The 24,515-nt window shown below is 41.0% G+C and overlaps 1 protein-coding gene across 1 annotated transcript in view; it reads right to left on the minus strand.

The window, feature by feature from the left end:
• Positions 1-24,515, minus strand: part of ppargc1b (peroxisome proliferator-activated receptor gamma, coactivator 1 beta) — a 191,196-nt gene that overhangs the window by 26,179 nt on the left and 140,502 nt on the right. The window contains exons 3-4 of the mRNA XM_079557093.1: positions 18,846-19,031; positions 11,260-11,454 (exon numbers count right to left, since the gene is read on the minus strand). Coding sequence (XP_079413219.1) covers positions 11,260-11,454; positions 18,846-19,031 — 381 coding nt within the window. The remainder of the gene's footprint in view (positions 1-11,259; positions 11,455-18,845; positions 19,032-24,515) is intronic.

A 24,515-nucleotide genomic window follows, 5' to 3' on the forward strand; every position in this document is an offset into this window, starting at 1 on the left:
TTGGCTGCACTTTTGTGGCTTTTTTTCCCCACTCTTGTCACTTTTTGAAATGTGTTTTCATCCTTGTCAAAAACAAGGACGAAAACACATTTCTAAGTTACTTAGTTCTGCTTTAATCTCTCATTAACCTCTTAACTCCCGCCTGAACCGAGAGGATCTTTTTCCTCACGTCATCAGATTATTTTTCCATCATTTTTTTGTTGGGTGTTCAACTCATTTTTGTAACTTTTTTGTCATTTTTTTGTCACATTTTTGTCACATTTTTGTCATTTTTTCGTCAAATTTTTGTATTTATTTTGGTCAAATTTTTAGTGCATTTTTGTATTTTTTTTGGTCCAATTTTGGTCATTTTTTCGTCAATTTTTTATCACATTTTGTCACATTTTTGTCATTTTTTCTTAAATTTTTTGTCAATTTCTTGTGACATTTTTGCCACTTTTTCATCAATGTTTTCTCACTTTTTTGTCACATTTCCATCATTGTTTTCGTCTCAGTTTTGTTGCTATTTTCTCAGCTTTTTTTCCAGAAGCTTTTGGACTGGGGTAAAGCCAAACTGGAGAAAATCTGCTCGGTTCAGGTGGGAGTTAAGGGGTTAAGCATCCGCCAAACCAGTTTTATACATTTCAACATCACCGAGTGTATTATAGAAACAATAAAAGAGTTTAATCCGATGACAACACCCATAATGCAAACATAATTCATAGGTTAATTGCTGGCTTTAGTGACTTGGGCAGTGGCTTCGTCCTCGCCTCAGTATAGCTGGTGCTTCTGAGTCTGAGCCGGGGCCAACTTGGCGGAGAGACACTCCATAGTGAAGAGGACCCCATCTCGAGTCTATCTGTTTAAACATACGGCTCTCTCAAAGGACTGGAGACCGGACCGGGCTGCCCGCTGGACCCCCTCCAGAAGCACGGGCCAAGGCATCAATGGGGCCTCTGTTTTACACCAGGGACCATTCATAGAGTAAGGGAGACGAGGGGCAGAGGCGGAGGGAGGGGGGGTAGAGCGTGGGGAGTGGCCGTAACATTTGAAACATTTGGAATATATAGTGTATGTATGTGAAGACTTTAGGAGGCAGTTTGTGTCGGTCTGTGAGTCGGATTCAGCTCAGGTTCAGCCATGTGTGTCAAAGGTCACCTGACAGGAAGTGCTCTTCTCCGCCACTAGAGGGAGCTCCTGTCTGTGTGCTGTTAACCTGTTAACCCCCACGTGAACCGAGCACGTTTCCTCCGATTTGGATCATGGAAAACTAAAATGTGACTAAAAAGGGACAAAAATGTGACGAAAATGTGACAAAAATGTGACTAAAATATGACTAAAATGTGACTAAAATGTGACTAAAAAGTGACAAAAATGTGACGAAAATGTGACAAAAATGTGATGAAAATATGACTAAAAAGTGATAGAAATATGACTAAAATGTGACTAAAAGTGACACAAATATGCTGAAAATATGACTAAAAATGTGACTAAAATGTGACTAAAAGTGAGTAAAATGTGACTAAAAAGTGACAAAAATGTGACGAAAATGTGACAAAAATGTGATGAAAATATGACTAAAAAGTGACAGAAATATGATGAAAATGTGACAAAAATGTGACTAAAAAGTGATGAAAATGTGATGAAAATATGACTAAAAAGTGAGTAAAATGTGACTAAAAAGTGACAAAAATGTGACAAAAATGTGATGAAAATATGACTAAAAAGTGACTAAAAAGTGACAAAAATGTGACGAAAATGTGAAAAAAATTTGATGAAAATGTGACTAAAAAGTGACAAAAATGTGACGAAAAATGTGAAAAAAATTTGATGAAAATGTGACTAAAAAAGTGACACAAATATGATGAAAATATGACTAAAAATGTACTAAAATGTGACTAAAAAGTGACTAAAATGTGAGTAAAAAGTGACAAAAATGTGATGAAAATATGACTAAAAAGTGACTAAAATGTGACTAAAAGGTAACTAAAATGTGACTAAAAAGTAACTAAAATGTGACTAAAAAGTAACTAAAATGTGACTAAAAAGTAACTAAAATGTGACTAAAAAGTAACTAAAATGTGACTAAAAAGTAACTAAAATGTGACTAAAAAGTGACAAAAATGTGTCTAAAAAGTGATGAAAATGTGATGAAAATATGACTAAAAAGTGACAAAAATGTGACTAAAAAGTGACAAAAATGTGACTAAAAAGTGACAAAAATGTGACGAAAATGTGACTAAAAAGTGACAAAAATGTGACTAAAAAGTGACTAAAATGTGACTAAAAGTAACTAAAATGTGACTAAAAAGTAACTAAAATGTGACTAAAAAGTAACTAAAATGTGAGTAAAAAGTGACAAAAATGTGTCTAAAAAGTGATGAAAATGTGATGAAAATATGACTAAAAAGTGACAAAAATGTGACTAAAAAGTGATGAAAATGTGATGAAAATATGACTAAAGAGTGAGTAAAATGTGACTAAAAAGTGACAAAAATGTGACAAAAATGTGATGAAAATATGACTAAAAAGTGACTAAAAAGTGACAAAAATGTGACGAAAATGTGAAAAAAATTTGATGAAAATGTGACTAAAAAGTGACAAAAATGTGACGAAAATGTGAAAAAAATTTGATGAAAATGTGACTAAAAAAGTGACACAAATATGATGAAAATATGACTAAAAATGTACTAAAATGTGACTAAAAAGTGACTAAAATGTGAGTAAAAAGTGACAAAAATGTGATGAAAATATGACTAAAAAGTGACTAAAATGTGACTAAAAAGTAACTAAAATGTGACTAAAAAGTAACTAAAATGTGACTAAAAAGTAACTAAAATGTGACTAAAAAGTAACTAAAATGTGACTAAAAAGTAACTAAAATGTGACTAAAAAGTAACTAAAATGTGAGTAAAAAGTGACAAAAATGTGTCTAAAAAGTGATGAAAATGTGATGAAAATATGACTAAAAAGTGACAAAAATGTGACTAAAAAGTGACAAAAATGTGACTAAAAAGTGACAAAAATGTGACGAAAATGTGACTAAAAAGTGACAAAAATGTGACTAAAAAGTGACTAAAATGTGACTAAAAGTAACTAAAATGTGACTAAAAAGTAACTAAAATGTGACTAAAAAGTAACTAAAATGTGAGTAAAAAGTGACAAAAATGTGTCTAAAAAGTGATGAAAATGTGATGAAAATATGACTAAAAAGTGACAAAAATGTGACTAAAAAGTGATGAAAATGTGATGAAAATATGACTAAAAAGTGACAAAAATGTGACTAAAAAGTGACAAAAATGTGACTAAAAAGTGACAAAAATGTGACGAAAATGTGACTAAAAAGTGACAAAAATGTGACTAAAAAGTGACAAAAATATGACTAAAAAGTGACTAAAAAGTGACGAAAATGTGAAAAAAATTTGATGAAAATGTGACTAAAAAAGTGACATAAATATGATGAAAATATGACTAAAATGTACAAAAATGTGACTAAAAATGTATGAAAAGTTTGAGGAAAACGCTGTAAAAAAGTTACAAAACAGCAACAGAAAAATGTGGGGGGGAAAAAGTGACAACAGTGCGAGAAAAAGGATCCGTTTCGATGACTTTTGTAGGTCTTAGCTTTCAAATGAGCGACAGACGGTGGTCACATGACTCACATCTGGCCGCTGCTGCAGATGGACTAATGTCATCAAGTTTCCACAGTTTCGCAGAACAACGACGTCGCGCTGCTGCTATTCCTGACCGTGCGACACGTAGCGCCGGCACTGCCTCCTCTGGGTTAAAAATAGACACAAGTCTCTGCTTTGTATCAACGTTTATGAGCAGATATTTAATCTACGGAGGAGGACGGACAAATGAAACATGCCTGGAGTCTAAAAAAGGAAAAGGTACGCTCCGGTCGCAGATAAGAAGGATCTCATTTGTGCAGAGAGTGAAACGTCTCGCCGTGGAGGAGGCAGAGCTAACAAGAGATTCACTTTCTCTTAACTCTTTTAACTTTTCTTCTCCCACCAGATGGAGGCACAAACTTTAACACTGATTAACCCGCGCCCGCCACGTGAGATTCTGACAGGGAGATATGTGACCGGGCTCCAAGGGCGCTCGAGGGGAGGCCGGTTATGTGAGCCCCGTGTGTAGTGTTTTGCCACTAAACAGCGATGGCATGTGCCCTGTGGTCTGCTGACGGGACTGTTATGGACAAAACACCAGTCTGACCCATCAGTCTGTGTGACATTTACAGTGAAGGGCACGAGGCGTTTGGCCCCACCCACTCCCACCTGTGTGACGATGCACGCTAAAGAGACGATAGATGATGGGCTAACAAATCTAATGCAGCGAAAGAAAGAGGTACCGGGGTGATATGTGGAGGTCTCTTCCCTCTTCGCTCTCTTTTTTGCCTTTTCTGTGAACTGCATTTGTAGTTTTTGTGTTCCACTTTGTTTTACCGGATACTTTTGCACATCTTTGCCTTGTTTTTGTGAGGATCAGTGGGTTTTTCGGACTATCCATGAAGGGCCAAACAGCAGCTCATGAGCTAAAGGCCTTTGAGACCAACACATTTGTTCTTCTGAATCACCGAAGAGGCACCGAGAGCCCCCACACCTGCAGCACAGTGGAGGGAAGGGACAAAGGAGGAGGTATCCGGGCAAGACCCACAGCTAAGCCACAGTAATCTTCTATTCCTGCTATTGTTCTGGCTAATATACGTTCACTGGGGGAATAAGACGGATCTGGATTATATTCGTCTGCTGAGCTCTTCCCAGAAGACGGTGAAAGACTAAGCGGAGGGAGCTGCGCATGAGGAAGAGGAAGGAGGAGGAGCTGACCAGTGCAGGACACCACGCTCTGAAACAGGGAGGAGCCCAGGAGACGCTGCACCGTTTCAGAGGATCACAGTTTCTCCATAAATGATGCAATGTGTGTGTGAATCTAAATGAATGCTTTTCCTACTTCCTGCATTCCACCGGTAAAACTAGCAAAATAATCAAATTGAAAAAAGGCAGAACATGTTTGTGCGAAGCCTCATGATCTGAAATGGCGTCTCCTGTATTTCTGTATTTCTGTATTTCTGTATTTCTGTATTTCTGTATTTGGCCTAGTTTGCTCGTCTTCTCTGCCTCTGAGTCTAATTGAAGCAGGAAGCTCTTTTTGTGCGGCGTAAACGACTTCTGATTACTGCCTTATTGCACTTGTCAGGATGAATCTCACACGCCTCGCTAATTTGACTTAAATTCAGCCCAAAGAGGCGGCTCAGGCGGCCGCACTCGCTCCGGCTCAGGGAAGGGAAGGCGAGACTTGCATTATTAATGAGTCTGACACAGAACCAGAGGTAAAGGTAGAACTTTAGAGCCTTGTGTTTGTTACTAGGACCCAATCAATATATCGGCCTGGTCGATATAGATACAGACGGAATCGCCTGGAATCGCCCATGTATGGTCATGTTTGAAAACAGTTCAGAAAAATCTAAACTTTCTCTAATTATTCAAAAATTTCTTTAAAAAACGCTGAATTATGGATATAGTTTTCTACTAAATAAAGATACAAAGACATGGAGAGGAGCAAAGTGGTTCAACAGCCCATAAATAACATAAATACCGGAGAATGCTAGCATGATGCTACATGTTAGCACCAGGTTAATGCTAAAGGTTAGCCAGCGCTGGCTACGACTGTGAGAAAACATCCATACGGGCCCGAGTTACACTTGACTTTATGTATACGTGTTAAAGCAGAACTAAGTAACTCTTCCCCCTAGAGGCCATAAGCGCAACTGCAGGTGTAGTAGCAACTTGCGATTTTTTAACTTATTAATTGTCTTGGAGAGTAAATACTACGCTGACAGGAAAGGCGAAGGGAGAGAGGGTTACTGTGCATCCAATTATACAATGGAAATATTTTTTTTCACTCAAACTTGGCTGTAAATACTGTTTAAAGTGACGTTAGCCCGCAGTTAGCATGTTAGCTTCTTCTTCGTGATTTCATTAGTGTGTATTGCTTTCTCCGGACCGGTGGCAGTCAAGTTGCAAACATGGTTTTCTGGTCAGAGACACCAGGGGGAGATGAAAGACCCTCCAATCATCCCATAAACACTTGTATTACCCCCACAGGGACTACGGAAAGGATTTATTAAGGTAAACACGTAACTTAGTACTGCTTTAAATAAGTTCATATTCCACCAGAAAATGGCAAAAAAAAGAGTGAATAATTGTGTTTCTCTAAAGATTCTATTTTCCCCCTCTGAGAAGCCACGCCCCCTTCTACGACGCGATGCCGTCTGTATCTATAGGCCTCCTGAGGAATATCGGGCAAAATATTACCGATATGGCCGATATTAATACGCAGATGAGTATCTGTGGAACGTAAAGTGCTAAAGACTTGCCCTCATTTAATCTCCTCGGTCTCTAGACTTTTTCACTGTCAAAATGTGTCCACTGCTGGTCATCTTTTTCTGCGTTTACATAAAGCATCATTAATGTCAAAATATAGCACAATATATATATAGCAATGTAGCAATTCCACAATAGAGATATTTTTCAGCTCAAACTTGGCTGTAAATACTGCTAAAGTGGCGCTAGCCTGAAGTTAGCTTTGCCCGTTAGCCTGTTAGCTTCTTCTGAGTGTGTATTGGGTTTCTGGTTCGGAGCAGGGAAGTTGCAAGTGCAGTTTTAACACTGAGGGACCCCCAGAGGGACTACGGAGAGGATTTCTTAATGTAAATAAGTTACTTTGTTCTGCTTTAAACAAATCCAAACCCTTAAGGATAGCTTTTTTTCCAAGACGTTTTTAGATTTGGGTAAAGCCAAACTGGAGAAAAGTTGCCCAGTTCAGGTGGGGGTTAAGAGGTGAAAAATCCATTCCTTTAAGTCCCCGTTATCCCAAACGTGTCTATAAAAAGGAGCTTCCTCCTATTTAAACGTCAGACGCTGAGTTTACCAATTACTTCTCCACGATTACACTGACACTCCAGGCTTTTGTTTTTCGCTGCAGGTTTTTTTTCTACATGTCGGCATTTCAGTTTCTCCCTCGCATTTTGCAAATCACCCCAGACCTGATTTGTTTCTAGCAGTGGACTAGAAAACACTTTTAGTCCTTTTAGTGAACGGTAAAATGTGCTTATAAACCTGTGAAGAATAAGGATGTTAGAAATGTGTGCGAGGAGCCAGTTTTTATCTCCAGTTCGGCTTTACCTAAATCTTAAAGGTTACTGACTGTAGGCCAGGCTCATTTGAAAGCTAAGACCTACAAAACTGATCTAAATGGATCTTTTTCCTCGCGTTGTTGCCGTGTTGTCATCGGATTTTTGCCACTTTTTCGTCACTCTATTGTTGATCTTTGGGGCTCTTTTTTGACGCGTTTTGGACCCATTTTTCTTTTTTTTTGGTCACTTTTTCTGTTGTATTTTTGTGTTTTTGTTATTGCGTTTTCGTCTCATTTTTGTCACTTTTTCTTTGTCTTTTTTTGTTGTGTTTTTGTCATATTTTTGTGGCTTTTTTATTGCATTTTTGTCCATATTTTCATCACTTTTTCATGGTTTTTTGTTTTGTTTTTGTCATATTTTTGTGCCTTTTTTCCACATTTTTGTCTAGTTTTTGTCACATTTTGTGTCGGGTTTTTGTTGCTTTGTTGTAGCTATTTTATTGCATTTTTCTCACATTTTTCATCACTTTTTCATGGTTTTTTGTTGTGTTTCTGTGGCTTTTTAATCACATTTTTGTCTCATTATTGTAACTTTTTCAGCACTTTGTCACTTTTTCATCCTCGTTTTCCTTTCGTTTTGTTTTTCAAGAAGCTTTTAGATTTGGGTAAAGCCGAACTGTAGAAATGTGTTCAGTTCAGGTACTGGTTAAGAGGTTAAAATGTACGAGCTTCGTCTTGTATTGCTCGTAAAAACATCCGGTACAGGGCCTTTAAAGGTGACATCACTCGGTCGAACTGTGTCCTCATGAAGCAGTCGGCTCAGGCCTGTGTGTGTGTGTGTGTGTGTGTGTGTGTTTATGTGTGTGTGTGTGTCCCTTCCTAAACCACGTGCTGTTTAAAAAGACTTGGCCTGTTTTGATGATGGGGCCCTCTCTCTTTCACACTCTGCTGCTGGATGCCTCTCTCCCTCCATCTTTCCCCCGAAACGCTTTTCTCAGAACGGACTTTGTTTGTGCCTCTCTCTCCTCCTCTTCCTCCTCCTCCTCCTCCTCCTCCTCCTCGGCTGCACCTGATTCATACAGGGCCTCAGAGTGTGGGGATGGTGTGAAAGAACTGGGCCAAACGCGATGGAAAGGCATGGCCATTTTAGGGCTAGCCCTTCAAAGTGAGTGGTGTTTCTGTCCCCGTAAAGGCAGAAATCACAGAAGGCGTGGTCTTTGTGCTCAAACTACATGCCATTTTAGATTTTGTTGCATGTTTTTTTTCTTATTTACAACCTGACCGATATGGGTGATTGGGGTTCAATACCAAAACTTGTACAAAGAGGGTTGGAATGGGTGAAATTATGAGCACTTTGGTCTCCCAAAAGGCCAATAGTAAAACATTCCTTAGAGAGAAATCAAAACTAACCAAAAGCTCCACTCGTTCACCTCTAAATGTTTCAGTTTTGAACCTGGAACCTTGTATGTGTCGCCTGTATTTATGTTCACTACTTTGGCCTATAAGGTTTGAACATGGGTAGTGGAGCTCCACTTCTCCACAGGAAATGACGTCACCTCCACTTTTGTCCACGTTTATTTGACTTCCTGTCATGGACCAACACGCATCAAAGCTTGCACTCGAAAGATTTTTGTTCCGTACATGCTTTCGATTCTTTTTCGATGTTTGTGTTGTAAAGTGATTATTCCAACAGCTGCATGTTTTCAGCCCTGTGCTGTTTAAATATTTAGTTCTTTCAGGGCAACAGGACCCATTCCCCTTAGGAGTAAAACAAAGCTTCAAAACTGTGCATAAACCTTAAAGGTAGAGTCTTTGCTTCAAGTGGAGGAGTTCAAGTATCTCAGGGGGTTTGGTTCACGAGTGAGGGACGGACGGAGCGTGAAAGCGATAGAGAGATCGATTGTGATGCGGTCGCTGTATCGGTCGGTGAAGAGGGAGCTGAGCCGAAGCTCTCGATTTACCGATCGATCTACGTTCCCGCCCTCACCTATGGTCATGAGATCTGGGCAATGACCGAAAGGACGAGATCGCGAATACAAGCGGCCGAAATGAGTTTCCTTCGCAGGGTGGCTGGGCGCACCCTTCGAGATCGGGTGAGGAGCTCAGTTACCCGGGAGGAGCTCGGAGTAGAGTCGCTGCTCCTTCACGTTGAGGTAGCTAGGGCATCTGTTTTAGATGCCTCCTGGTCGCCAGGTGTTCCAGGCATGCCCTATTGGGAGGAGGCCTCGTGGAAGACCCAGGACACGCTGGTGGGACTATGTCTCCGAGCTGGCCTGGTGTGGCCTCGGGGTCAGAACAGCTGGAGGAGGTGTGTGTGGATCGGGAAGTCTGGGCGTCTCTGCTGAGACTGCTGCCCCCATGACCCGGCCCCGGATAAAGAGGAAGAAAATGGATGGATGGAAAGGTAGAACTTTTGGAAACTAGAGACTTGTGCTTGTAACTTGCCAGGAATTCTGTGAGAAATCAATTTGAAGATTTTTGTGCAAAAGTGCTAAACATGGGGATTTCTCTCTTTTTAGACTTTTTCATTGTCAAAATGTGTCCACTGGTCATCTTTGTCTGTGTTTGCATAGAGCATCATTAGTGTGGAAAGGTAGCATAGGTTTGGATATGAAATGAGAAGGGTCTGGATTCAGCCGATGGAGACGTGATCAGTGGAGCTCCACACCTCCACAGGACAAAGTTTTGACAAAAAAGTCTTGGTGAAGTCAATGCCATTTAGTGCCATATAAATCAAGAGAAACTTTCAGAATTGTTGCGGCAAAGTTTCCGTCTGGAGCACATCATCGTAGCTTTAACCTTCAGCCTTTGTGCTTTACTCTCTTATCTCTTCAGTTCCTTTTTAATGAAATCCAATCAGCTGTTCTGATATAAAAATGTTTATCATCCAAATCAGGTAAAACTGTCAGCGCTGGCCCCGGGACGCGACTCAAATTAATGAATCCATCATCACGACGGCGCTCCCCGTTTCCCCCCCAAGCGCTTTTAACATGGAACATCCCCCCCACCGCGCCGGCCGCTTGATCCTCCACCGACACGTCTCTGTTCCCTGATCCCGGATCGGCTCGCTGCTCAAAAACCCGCCGCTCCGCTTTCATGAGCGCTTCAAACGGCGGCCTCTCGAGTTTTCCCCGTCGCACCCGAACGCACCGCCGTCTGTGCCGCTAACCTTGATGTCCTGCTTTTTTTACATCGCGCTAGGTTCAAAGTCTGCCTTCAAGTCTGGGAAAACAGGGCGCGCTGGTTCACGGTCCGCTCTTATCCAGGGTTTTTAAGAGTGAGTGAGATATGATTCACAAGGACTGGCTTTCTAATAATTGTTTGGAGCAGAGACGTGTTTAAGTCAAGAGAAAATTACTCTGTGCAAGTACTGGGTAATAATTCCTCCCATTCACAACAACAGCTGCGTCGCTACAGTCAAGCTTTGGTGCATGTTTCTGCCTGTCAGAAACATGCTCTGCAATGGAGGGCGAAGCTGCGTCTTGCGCCAAACCGGATGTGCGTCAGCGTCCGCCATGACAAGACGCTTCCGAATTGGGCTGTCAGTTAGGAAGTAGTTAGGAAAAGGAGCCTCAATGCTATCTATCATAGCCACTTTAACATTGGGACCTCTGATGCTAACTATCATAGCCACTTTAACATAGGGACCTCTGGTGCTAACTATCATAGCCACTTTAGCAGAGGGACCTCTGATGCTAACTATCATAGCCACTTTAGCGTAGGGACCTCTGATGCTAACTATCATAGCCACTTTAACATAGGGACCTCTGGTGCTAACTATCATAGCCACTTTAGCAGAGGGACCTCTGATGCTAACTATCATAGCCACTTTAGCATAGGGACCTCTGATGCTAACTATCATAGCCACTTTAACATAGGGACCTCTGATGCTAACTATCATAGCCACTTTAGCATAGGGACCTCTGATGCTAACTATCATAGCCACTTTAGCATAGGGACCTCTGGTGCTAACTCACTGGTGATTTGGAGCTATGTGCCATCCCATAAGCCACTGCAACAAACCCCCCCCAAAACATATTGTTTTCGATCCGGAAACGACATTGAAAAAACACTCAGCTTCTCTGCAGACTCCAGTGCCATCATGTCCCAAACGCAGACGGTCATGAAGGTGGGTCTTACCAGGGAGGGGTCTTCGGAGTCCAGGCCCAGGGACTGGCTGAAGTTCTGGCTCAGAGGAAGACTGTCGTGGTCCGAGTCGGGCTCCTCTTCCTCCTCCAGGGCGGGGAACACGGAGAGGCCCCCTACCTCCGCATCCACCATCCCATCCAGGGAGTCTGTGAGGGCGGCCAGCAGCGCCGCATTCTCCTCCTCGATCTGCGGCAGCGAACACACCACGGATAAGAGTTAGGACTGAAGAAGACATCTGGATCACAATGACCATGACAATTCAGACAATGCAAGATTTGGGACGCAGCACTTTTAGACCAGCAGAAGAAAAAAAGTTTTCATAGCAGACTTTCACTTTGCTCCAGGAGACATGAATCAAGTTACACAAACCTTTGTAGATATATATGTTTATATTAGGGTTGTAACGGTACAGCTACAACCGGTGCAAGTGCAATATAAGGAAAAATAAGTTAGTTTTGTAATAAAATAGATTAAATGTTCATCTTTAGGCAGTATTTATAGTCTCAGAATAGTTTTATAGTTTATAGTTCGATTCTTTATTTTGAGCAACACAAAGAACCTTTACAAAATGTAAACATAAAGGCTGTTACAAATCAAAAAGACAAAAGCAAACCTGTCAGTGCACTTGAAAAGCCAAATAGAAATATAAATCAATATAAATGTATTATAAAATAATATATGTTATTATCCAGCTCTTCACAATGCAGGTAGAGCGCCCCATTGATTTGAATGGGATTTTCTAACATTCTACCGGTCTCTATTTTGTGATAGAGGACCTCTGAGAAAAATCATGATCACTAACAATGGTAACAGAGTTTGTGGTTGTAATACAGGTGTTTCATATCACTCCGCACGTACGCAGTCAAGGACACTAGTACTGTCTCTGTTGGGAAAGAAGTCGGGGGAATCGTAAGTTAACGGGAGTCCGACTTTCAACTTACTAAGAGATTCACCACCGTTCCTCCAACTGCACCTTCAACTAAGCAGCTAGGCTAGCAATAAGTAGCTAGCTTTGCTGCTACTAGCCTAGCCACACTGCCTGGAATCACAACAAACTATTTGCTGCGGAAATCATTAAATAAACCTTTCGGCCTTCATAAAAGTGTATGAAGTTTATACGTTTCCTGTCAGGGTCCAGGTCTTATTTTCCCAATAATGACCAGCGTTCTACACATTATCCCTTACATATAAAATTGGCAATGCTTTCTAATGTTTCAAAGCTGCTTTATTATATAATGTGCACCTGGGCTCGCAATGCAAAGATAAGAAAAGGAAAGGAAAACAAATCTGTAGTGCTCTAAAAACAGTGTAGGCCATGTGCTCATTCAGTCAAATAATGATGAGGTATTAAAATCATAAAGAACTTTTTTTTCATGCTCTACCACTAGCGGAGAGACATATCCATGTGAGTAAAGGACAGGAGGTCTGAAAAATACATATCAGATACATCAGATCTATCAGACCAAGATGTGACGGCCCGTGTGAAATAAGAAAGTGTGGGTGTGATCCCACAACCCCTGACTTATAAATCTAACTCCCTACACGGTGAGCTAAAGCTCCAGCTCCAGGTTAAAGTCCAAGCACGACCCTGACCAAAAGCATCAGCACATCCTGTACATGAGCGCCATTAAAACCAAGCAGTACACGGTTACATCATCAAAGTTTGAGCGGCAAAAGTCTCTAAAGTGTTCCAATAATAGTTTGTCAGTTTCGGAGCAGATGAAGGCTGGAGATACGTCGCAGAGACAGATGAATGAGTTTCGGTGACTTTCCGCAGGCCGTTCTCGCTATCACCTCCCCACAGACGCCGCCCTGAGCAAGATGGCCGCCACCGGAGTAAACACAGCACTCTGGATGGATGGGCTGGAGCTGTTTTAGACAAACAACTATTCACTGGCGTTGACTTCTCTCAGATGCGTGTAATCGCAGGAGGGGAAGAAGAGACACTAAAGGTTCATTCACTGACAGCACATCGAGAACAAAACGACTTAACCTCTTACCACCCGCCTGAACCAAATGCATTCTGTCCTCTTTGGCCATTATATAGGTCTGTGTAACGCCTCATTTGAAAGCTAAGACCCACAAAACTGATCTTTTTCCTCGCGTTGTTGCTGTGTTGTGTCACCTTTTTTATGTTTCTATGAATTTTAGTCACATTTTTGTTGCATTTTTGTCACTTTTTGGTTGAGTTTTTGTCACATTTTTGTTGAATTTTTGGTTGAGTTTTTGTCACATTTTTGTTGAATTTTTGGTTGAGTTTTTGTCACATTTTTGTTGCATTTTTGTCACTTTTTGGTTGAGTTTTTGTCACATTTTTGTTTAATTTTTGTCACTTTTTGGTTGAGTTTTTATCACATTTTTGTTTAATTTTTGTCATTTTTTTGTTTAATTTTTGTCACTTTTTGTTTGCGTTTTTGTCACATTTTTGTTGCATTTTTGTCACTTTTTGGTTGAGTTTTTGTCACATTTTTGTTGAATTTTTGTCACTTTTTGGTTGCGTTTTTGTCACATTTTTGTTGCATTTTTGTCACTTTTTGGTTGAGTTTTTGTCACATTTTTGTTGAATTTTTGTCATTTTTTTGTTGAATTTTTGTCACTTTTTGTTTGCGTTTTTGTCACATTTTTGTTGAATTTTTGTCACTTTTTGGTTGAATTTTTGTCACATTTTGGTTGAGTTTTCGTCACATTTTTGTTGAATTTTTGTCACATTTTTGTTGAATTTTTCTCACTTTTTTGTTGAGTTTTTGTCTCTTTTTTATTGCGTTCACATCCTTGTTTTCTTCTCATTTTTTTGTGGCTGTTTTGGTGTTTTTTTCCCAAGAAGCTTTTTGATTAGGGTAAAGCCAAAATGGAGAAAATGGCATCCGTTCAGGTGGGAGTTAAGAGGTTAAATGAGGTCAAAGTTCAATGTGGCATCAGTGGAATGATACTTTTCCTTCTACAAACTAAGTAGTGGGATATAAATGATGACTTACTGAAGCCCACATGTGTTCAGCCATCCCCCTGACATGCTATATCCCCCTGACGGTGCATTGATCTTTGGGCCGTGGAGCAGACAGTGGGTCTATAGGCTCAGGCGGTTTCTCTGTTTATCAATAATACTCTTGTTTACAACAGCCACGGCTCGCAACGATTCATCGACTCGCTTGTTCGGAAAAGACCCAACAGTGGGAGTCACATATTACCATAGCCTGTCTTTTGTTTCATATTTGTTTCATTTTACTCAATCACAGGCAACAAAAGGAAAGTCATTTAACCCCTCAACTCCCACCTGAACCAAGCACATTTTCTCTAGTTTGGCTTTACCCCAATCCAAAAGCTTCTGGAAAAAAGGTGAGAAAATGGCAACAGAACTGAGACGAAAACAATGAAGATGTGACAAAAAACTGACAAAAAATGGACAAAAAACAGACAAAAAAATGACAAAAATTTTACTAAATAATGATGAAAAAGTAGCAAATATTGACAAAAAATGGACAAAAAATTAACCAAAAAAATTTGACAAAAATGGACAGAAAGTGACGAAAAATTACGAAAAATGTACAAAAAAATGATGAAAAAATGATAAAAAAAAGTGGCAAAAATGTCACAAAAAATTGACAAAAAATGCAAAAAATGACAAAAAATGCCTAAAAAATGACAAAAAATGATGAAAAAATGATGAAAAAGTGACAAAAAATTCACAAAAAGGACAAAAAAATGCACACATTTTTTTTTACAAAAAATGACAAAAAAATGACCAAAAAAATTGACAAAAAAATGATGAAGAAACGATGAACATGTGACAAAAAGTGACCAAAAATTTACTATTTGACAAAAAAGTTACAAAAATTAGTTTAGATAAGTGCGACCGCTAATGACCAGGTCTTGAGTGACAACCAGCAGATGCAGCATTGGTGGAAGGAAGTTTCAAAAAGACATATTTTTTGTAATATAAGGGGATCTCGAGGGTCATTCATCGTAGTGAGGCTAAATCGTCGCCTGGACTGAGTTGCTTGAGGTGAGGAGGTTTCGTTTCTATTCACAGAAGCTTCTTCTTAGCTCTTGTTGTCAGAATGTGACACAAGACAGAGCGGTCAATATATAATAAGACTCAGGCTTCTCTCTAGAGGAAGGAACCAAAACTGCAAACACCTATTCCAGAGGTTTCCAGCATCACTCAAACAGCCAGGTTTGTCCTGCTGCTGAGCCAGAGACAAACCATTGGCCTGACAAAGGGGTCATTCACCTGATCTCCGTTATAGAGAAGGCACAAGGCAAACACTTTAGCTACTTATCACTTGTACTTGTTTCTTTTTTCTTCTTCAAAGCTGAGAAGAGGCTTTAAAGAGCCACATGTTGGTCTTGAGATAATGGTTTGGCTTCCACTGCCCTAGGTCTTTGAGATCGAGTCTGCTGGTGCTTTCCAGAGCAACCATCAAACATTAGTTCATTTTCCTTTAGTTTGGGACCTCTATAGTAATTAAAGACTGTTCTTTTCAATAAAGCTCATTATCTTTATTTTCTCAGTTTGAATGTTGTAAACGTTTCACTGAAGCACTTTGACTTGTGCTTGTGCCTGAACAATCCTCTATAAATAAAGTTGAGACACAAGTATTGTCACAGACCTAAATGATCACACCCAAAAACACCATCTTGATCAGTTAAAATGTCTAGTATCAGTATTTTATAGCATATGTAACAGATTATTTTACTCAAATCAAGGGCAAATATACTTATCTCAAGAAATCTGTACTTGTTTCGAGATTCATTTTTGCGGTTCGAGTTTTTTTTATTCCGATGAAAACATGCATAATTTACTGCCTCCGACCCCCCCCGTGTGAAAACCCGAAAACTATCGATGCACCAGTGCGTCAGTGCGATACCATTACATGGACTTTCACTGGCGCTTAATGCTACTCTATCTGCCTGTTATTGTCTCAGGTCGGCCCGTAACGACACCGGGCTGGAGAACCTGCAGCTAATCCATGAGTGTAGGACAATAGCTCAGATATTCCCCACACGAGCCACGGCTTCTGCACGTCTCTGCACTATGTGGACCTGCTGAACCGCAGATACGTAAGTGAAGGGCAGGAGGACCACGGGGGGGGCGGGCGCTGGCAGCCCCCTGAGACTCAGACAGATGGGCAGCTCTGGGTTTCAGCACATGGATCGGGTGAAGGGCCGAGGAGCGAAGTTGTCAACGCCGAGAGGCCAGAGCCGGATCTGCATTTGTGAACAGCACAGATTAATCCCCCGCTAATGAAGACGCGTTTATTGGAAGGACATGACGAGTGTCTTCTGTTAATTTGACTTGTAAACAAATGCGGTTTTCAGTGATGAGTTTCTCAGCCGCTGTGGAGCTTAAAGTGCTTATGACAGGTTTCAATGCTTTTGAAAACATGACTTGTTTAGATAGACATTTATTTCAGTGAAGCAGCAATTTTAATGAAGAAATGTTGGGCAGAAAAGTTACTTTTATTTTAATTTTAAAGCTGCTGACAGGACATAGATCGAGGTAAAGTTTCAGAGCAGTTTGACTCATTTCTCATTGACATAACATGGTCGGCACGGCAACAGTTTAACATTGTTTGCCTCTATCAATGTCACTTCCTGTCAGTGTCCAATAAAGAAGGTATAGAATATATTGTATAAAGTGGCCGGCCGATTTAGAGCTGATAAAAGCCGATATCTCCGGGACCGTAAGAGAGATATAGAGACTTCCCGTTTTTTACATTGGAAAGAGCGAAGTCAGGGCTTTAAAACAACTCCTCCCACAACTCCCGAAGCCTCCCTAAACCTGCTATATGTCATTTTGAAGCTAAGAACCTGGAGAATCAAATCGCTGAGTCAGTTATAACCTCCGCAATTGTATTTTTGATCGCCGCACAAACTGCTGTGGCTAGCAACAGTATGCTAATGCTAACGGAAATTAGTCAAAGCTGAGACAGAAACGATGACTGAATCAACTTCAGTAATAAAATTAAATCTGCAAATGCTGGACTGGCCAAGTATTCATGCTTTTACAGGATTATAGAGCAGACATTTGGAGAAAATTGGCCAACAATATGGGTGAAAAATATCGGCCAATAAAAATCCCCCAAGAAACGGCATCGGCCTTAGAAAAACCCATACAGACGGCATCTCTGGAATCGCCCATATATGGTCATGTTTGAAAACGGTTAAGGGGAAAACAATTTGAAGAAAAATCTAAACTTTCTCGTATTATTCAAAAACTACTTTAACAAACGCTGAATAATGAATATAGTTTTCTACTAAAGATACAAAGACATGGGGAGGAGCAAAGTGGTTCAACAGCCCATAAATAGATAAATAACAGAGAATGCTAACATGGTGCTTCATGTTAGCATCAGGTTAGTGCTAATGGTTAGCTAGTGCTAGCTACAACAGCTCTTTTTTCACTTCTACTGAACAATCTGCTGTGAGAGAATATCCATATGGGCCCGATTTACACTTGACTTTATTTATGTGTGATCAATAAGTTCATATTCCTCAAAATGGCTGCGGGTTTGTACCTGGAAGAGTTGGTCATGTTCGTGTTTGTACCTGGAAGAGTTGGTCGTGTTCATGTTTGTACATGGAAGAGTTGGTCGTGTTCATGTTTGTACTTGGAAGAGTTGGTCGTGTTCATGTTTGTACCTGGAAGAGTTGGTCGTGTTTGTGTTTGTACCTGGAAGAGTTGGTCGTGTTTGTGTTTGTACTTGGAAGAGTTGGTCGTGTTTGTACCTGGAAGAGTTGTTCGTGTTCGTGTTTGTACCTGGAAGAGTTGGTCGTGTTTGTACCTGGAAGAGTTGGTCGTGTTCGTGTTTGTACCTGGAAGAGTTGTTCGTGTTTGTACCTGGAAGAGTTGTTCGTGTTCGTGTTCGTGTTTGTACCTGGAAGAGTTGGTCGTGTTTGTGTTTGTACCTGGAAGAGTTGGTCGTGTTCGTGTTCGTGTTTGTACCTGGAAGAGTTGTTCGTGTTTGTACCTGGAAGAGTTGGTCGTGTTCGTGTTTGTACCTGGAAGAGTTGTTCGTGTTTGTACCTGGAAGAGTTGGTCGTGTTCGTGTTTGTACCTGGAAGAGTTGTTCGTGTTTGTACCTGGAAGAGTTGTTCGTGTTTGTACCTGGAAGAGTTGGTCGTGTTCGTGTTTGTACCTGGAAGAGTTGTTCGTGTTTGTACCTGGAAGAGTTGTTCGTGTTCGTGTTCGTGTTTGTACCTGGAAGAGTTGGTCGTGTTTGTACCTGGAAGAGTTGGTCGTGTTCGTGTTCGTGTTTGTACCTGGAAGAGTTGTTCGTGTTTGTACCTGGAAGAGTTGGTCGTGTTCGTGTTTGTACCTGGAAGAGTTGTTCGTGTTTGTACCTGGAAGAGTTGGTCGTGTTCGTGTTTGTACCTGGAAGAGTTGTTCGTGTTTATACCTGGAAGAGTTGGTCGTGTTCGTGTTTGTACCTGGAAGAGTTGTTCGTGTTTGTACCTGGAAGAGTTGGTCGTGTTCGTGTTTGTACCTGGAAGAGTTGTTCGTGTTCGTGTTTGTACCTGGAAGAGTTGTTCGTGTTCGTGTTTGTACCTGGAAGAGTTGGTCGTGTTCGTGTTTGTACCTGGAAGAGTTCGTCGGCTGTGCTGTAGTGGATGGAGGCGGGCGAGGCGTTCTGGTCCTGGTCGCTGCACCACTGCAGCTCGCTCAGGCAGTTCACGCTGTCGAAGTCACTGGGGTCCAACTGTGATAGGTCAATGTCGGGAAAATCTGTGTCCAGGCGGTCCGAGCACACCTCCTCCTCCCCATACTGCGGAGACACGAGAGAGGAAGGACAGGGTCAGGTCGGGGTTTGTGGTCCTACAGTCTGACGAAATCCAGACGCCATTTTGTTCAATGGTGGTCAATGGTGGTAATTTACTGATCAGATTTAACCCCAATACAAGTTATTTGGGCACATCAAGATAAAGCACTGATTTATTTGCTTCAGTATTCAAAGAAGAAATAAGTTTACAGAAGTGTAATGCAGTGGAGTAGCAAGTACAGTGTGTATTTTTCAAATGTAGGGAAGTAAAAGTAACAAAATACAACAAGTAAAGTACCGAACCTCAAACATTTACTTAAGTACAACACTTATAGAGCTTATAGATGGTTAGAAACTGCAATACTGATCTAAAGCAGTCATTTCCTGATCCTCTGAGTGAGCTAAATATAAGCCCCTCCCACTCCCCCACTCCTTTTGAATATGACAATTCAATTCGTGATCAGGGGATTGAGTTTAGCAAGAGATCGAGAGGTGAGGAAAGCATTTCTCAGACACGTAAGATCTCAGGAGGAGCTACGAAGATTACTCCAAGATTGGCTATTGGCTCGAAACACAACTCCAGGTCTGTTTTTTGATGAGAGAACAACATTGTAACATGTTAAGAAGCTTTTTTGTTCAATAAACCCCCTTTAAAACTATCCAAAAACTTAAGTTGGATTGCATTTAAACCTTGAAGATAGAACTTTGTGGATTTACTTTACTGCAGTCTTGTTTTTGTTTCTACCACAGCTTCAAGGACACAATGAAAGTATGAGGAGAGTGGGATTCAAATTACAGCACCAGCAGTGACCACCGGGAGTCACTTTGGTCGGACATGAGGCACGGGGTTTTCCATGGGGCATTAACCTGTTACGGTTTAGGGTTAGAATTATCCAGTGTGTTACCTCATTTGAAAGCCAAGACCTTCTAGTTTCTAAAATTATGTGTAAGATCTGCGTGAGTGGAACACAACTTCCATCACAATTGCCGTGCCTGATCCTAATCATAACCTCCTGATCGGGAAATGGCAGGTAATCAAAATCAAGCCTTAAAAAGCAATAAATCAGACTCAAACCAGCTTTAAATCAAAGTTCTAAAGTCTAGATCTAAAGTTTCCCGTTTTGTCCAATTCTCTTCTTCTGTTTGATGAAATTTGCAAAATCTTCCCTCGTTTTTCCATACTGAGATATGTTCTTGTGAGCTTAGACGAGTTGATGTGTACCTGTCTTTGTGTGTGCCCTCAGTCATGCAAAACGACCTAAGATGTTGTTAACATTTGGCCTCTCCCTGTATATTCCTATAGCTCCAAACAGACAGGCACGTAACAACTCGTCTAAGCTCAGGTAAGAACATATCTCAGTATGGAAAAACGGTGGCCTGCACCTTTAAGAAAGTAAATATGTAAACTTTTTTTTCGTTTGTGGAAGTAAAAATGTAGTATTTGGGCTTTAAAAAGTATAGCATATTGTAAATGAGAGTTAAGCACGTGTTAAATGAACTTTCTACTTCCTGGTTTGTGCTCGTTTCACTGACATGGTGGCGTCCCGGCGCCCGGCCCTGCAGGGAGAGCTACAGTTGTGCCGCGTGGTTGTGCCGGTTGCACCACATGTGTCTGTTTCTCACACGCGTTGACTCTGGGCCACGTCTGTGTCTGAACCGCGAGGAAGAGGAAGCGTGCGTACGTGACAGGAAGTCTCCGAAAACAGAAGAGGAGGAGGAGGAGGAGGAGGAGGGGGTTAAAGAGAGAGTAAAGGAGCCGAGCAGACAATGGACCAGCACGTGTCGCCAATTACACGACCACAATAAGGAAATGCTTTGTTAGATCAGTCGACAAAAGTCAGTCATTAATCAGCTGTACGTGCCACAACGGAAAATATACACAACTTTGATATATGTGGACCAAAAAGGCAGATTCTGAGCTAAAAGTTATGTCAAATGTTGAGAAAATGTCATTAAAACCTGCAGTTGGACCAAGTAAAGCAGATCTTCTTTTCAAAGAAGTGCCTGCTGGAAACATTCAAGGCCTTAGGAAGAAAGTGCTGTCTTATCTCCTGACAATGGCTTGATAAACGCTTGAATCAAGACATTTGATGCCATTCTGAGCAGGTTTGGAATAAGACTGCCAATAGAGCAAGCATCGGGTCACTTAAAGCAGAACTAAGTAACTTGTTTACTTAATAAATCCTTTCCGTAGTCCCTCTGGGGGTGATACACGCATTAAAGGGATGACTGGGGGGTCTTTCATCTCCCCCTGGTGTCTCTGGCCAGAAAACCACAATTGCACGGACAATTAATGAGGAAACAACATGCTACGGCACCTGCAGTGGCGCTTTATGGCCTCTAGGGGCATGAGTTACTTAGTACTGCTTTGAAATGATGTATTTTCCAGCCTCTACTTGCTCCAGCAATGAGCCCAGGCCTGTTCACCACAACAGCACCAAAAATGTCACCCAAAAAGTTGTCATGCACAAGCCTAATATAGAAACTGCAGTTACGCGTAAGACCTGAGGTGACAGTAGTGAGTATAGAAACTTCCTACTGAGAGATGGCAATTTTCACAGCAATTTTAAACCTCCAAAAGTAACATTTTCAAAATGAAACAGAGCCGGCTTTAAATGTGTCCATTAAAATAGCTTTAGATCTGTACTAGTATCTAAACCTATGTGGAAATAAAACATCTGGACTGTGCTGCTTTTAAATGAATGTTTTTTTTTTGTAAATCTTGTGAACATGTGAGCTCGTGGACGCTGCGCCCGAGGATGTGTCTATTGATCCGCGAGAAAACGAAGGCGAAGGAGGAAAGAAAAGCGAGAAATCGATGAGACGTCCTCAGATTTGACGCGTAATGACACGTCGGCGGCCGAGGAAAAACCTGCGAGCGACGAGGACGCTGAGGAGCCGGGGTAGGGGGGGGGGATGGATGGGTCGAGGGGGGGGGATGTAGGTCAGAAGTGAAGGAATGGGCCGAGTTAAGGAGATGAAAAGAGGATGAGGCGAAGGACGGAGGAGGCAAAGGTGAAGGAGACGAGGCGCTTTTTAGGAAATGAGACGACTCAACGTGAGCCGCATGCTAACGCTGACGCATCAGACGGCAGGCGGGTTTTTTCTCATAAATTTGATTACTGGACGTGATTTCTGTTTAAAATTGAATCACAAATCTACTAATACTCCTCCTGCAGGGTCTCAGTGAGTCATTACACTGGGAAAATAATGCAAAAAATGACTTCAAAGTGGACTATTGTATTGCCAATGGAACAAGAAGTATTTTTGTTTGAGTGAATTTCTTCTATTTTAAAGCAGTCCTATGTAACTCACGCCCCTAGAGGCCGTATAAAACATGCAAACCTTTCCAATAACAAAAGCCGAGTTAACTCATTTAAACTTGTTTTAAACTGGTTTGTCACGATGACTTGGCAGTTCTGGGTAAATTCTTGCCTCCGTTTCCTCAATCTCATGTTTCCTATAGTCGTTGGACTTTCACACAATGGCCTTTTACAAGACGACGGCACAAAAGTGACGCAGGAAATTCAATTGGAAAACCTGAGGCCATGTATCACCGCGGGCTGTTCTCTTTTGAAAAAAAACTGGCAAGATTTTAGTTCAAAATGAGTTCAAAATCCGTCCAAATTTCTGAACTGATTTGCATTTTGTGAACTGGAGGATCATTAATATTTCAGGGCTTTGTTTATAAAACACAGCAGCAGCAGCAGAATATTCGAAATGTTCTTTCTCCTCCATTTCCGAGGGGCATCGAGACACATTACAAGACAGTAAATGAGCTGAGAACGTCAAGGACTAAAAAACGTCATTAAAAAACATTCATTTGGTTCTGACACTCATTATATCGATAATGAACTCGCTTCACTTTTTTACTCCATAATTTAAGAAACAATCATCAAATTATGATCCAAAACACTTTTGCTCAATCTCCCAATATTGAAATTGTTCTTCATTTCTCTGTGTAACATACTGTTGCTCTTCTTTAAAGGCGTATTATGCAACTTTTTATGTGGCAAGAAAGTTGATATTTGTGTGAATTTGACCTTGCATAGAGCCAGCAGTTGTATGAGTGGTCAGCGTGGCGCCTTTACTTTATTATTTGGAAGTTTTTTTCGGATGATGTCGTCGCTCACCTGAAAACCTACGAAACAATCGATCCTGGAGTGTCCTAGAGACAGTGTTGGGCAAGTTACTTTAAAATTGTAATATATTCTAGATTAGTAGCTACAGCTAAAAATGTAATATGTTTGTATTACATATCACTGTTTCAAATATGTAGCTGAGTTACACTACTTTCAGGGGCGGACTGGCCATAGGTCCATTCTGGAGGAGCACAGAAGGGCTGCTGGCTTGAGGGCCTGTAAGGGGGTGCTGCTACCCGGCCTTGCAAAAAAAAGCTCTGTTGTTCATTGGTGACAGAGCAATTGCCCAATAAAAATTAGGCCTATTATAAATTGATGTCAAAATATGTCTTTGTGGACACGTATGTTTACGCTAACTTGGGCCGGGCTGGTCAGAGTCCAGGGCCGTTTTTTAGTCCCAGTTTGCCAATGACTACTTTTAGTTACTTTTGAGTTAGTTTTGGCAAAATATTAACTTCCGGGTCCGGGTGCTAGCATACCGGCTAATATGCGAGGAAAAAAACCATTAAAAACTCTTTAATACAACCATCAATATTTCTGAAACTCAATGGAGAGCTACTGAACCTACTTATTTCTCAGACTCATTAGCCAAAAATGCTGTACTTACTGCTAAAAAAGTAATATTTACTAAAGTCACTACTTCCGAGGTTAGCGTAGCTGCTCCACCGCTAAACCGGAAGTACAGATTTTAGCAAATATTACTCTTTTAGCAGTAGGTACGGCATTTTTGGCTAATGGGCCTGATGAATAAGTAGGTTCAGTAACAGCCATTCAGCTGACACGCCACTGTGAGGAAAGCAAAGGTGCCAGGCTGCACCCATAACGCCACTGAGCCACTAAAAGGTCAAATACACACAAATATTACGACTTTTTTTGTTTTTGTTTTTTACACCAAAAAAGTTGCATAGTGCAGCTTTAAATTGCTAGTTTTTTGGGGCGCTAAAATAACATTAAGTTCATTCAATTTGACTTTTTGCTGCCTGGTCCTTTGCTCCGTACACGCGTCACACTTTGTGCTGACGTGGCCTTTTCTCGCTCCCGTCCATTTACGCTCTATATCTGCCCTATTCTCCGAGGAGCACCAGGTCAGTCACAGTTCACGGCTCGATTAGCCCAGAGAGAAAGGGCTGACAGGCTTCAATGCATTCATCTCCGGGCCAGATTAAGAATTACTTTCATCTAACGCAGTAAAGTAACGGTGTTGGCGTAGTGTCGGAGTAGAAGCAGCAGCAGTAATACATTTTCATATAACAGGATGATTAGTCTCAGTCGATGAAAGCCCATTTAATATGAACAGCGAACACTTAAACACATCCCATCATTGTGTTTTTGTCTGCATCCATTAAAA

This window comes from Gobius niger (genome assembly GCF_951799975.1).
Source record: "Gobius niger genome assembly, chromosome: 5".
NCBI lineage: Eukaryota > Metazoa > Chordata > Actinopteri > Gobiiformes > Gobiidae > Gobius > Gobius niger.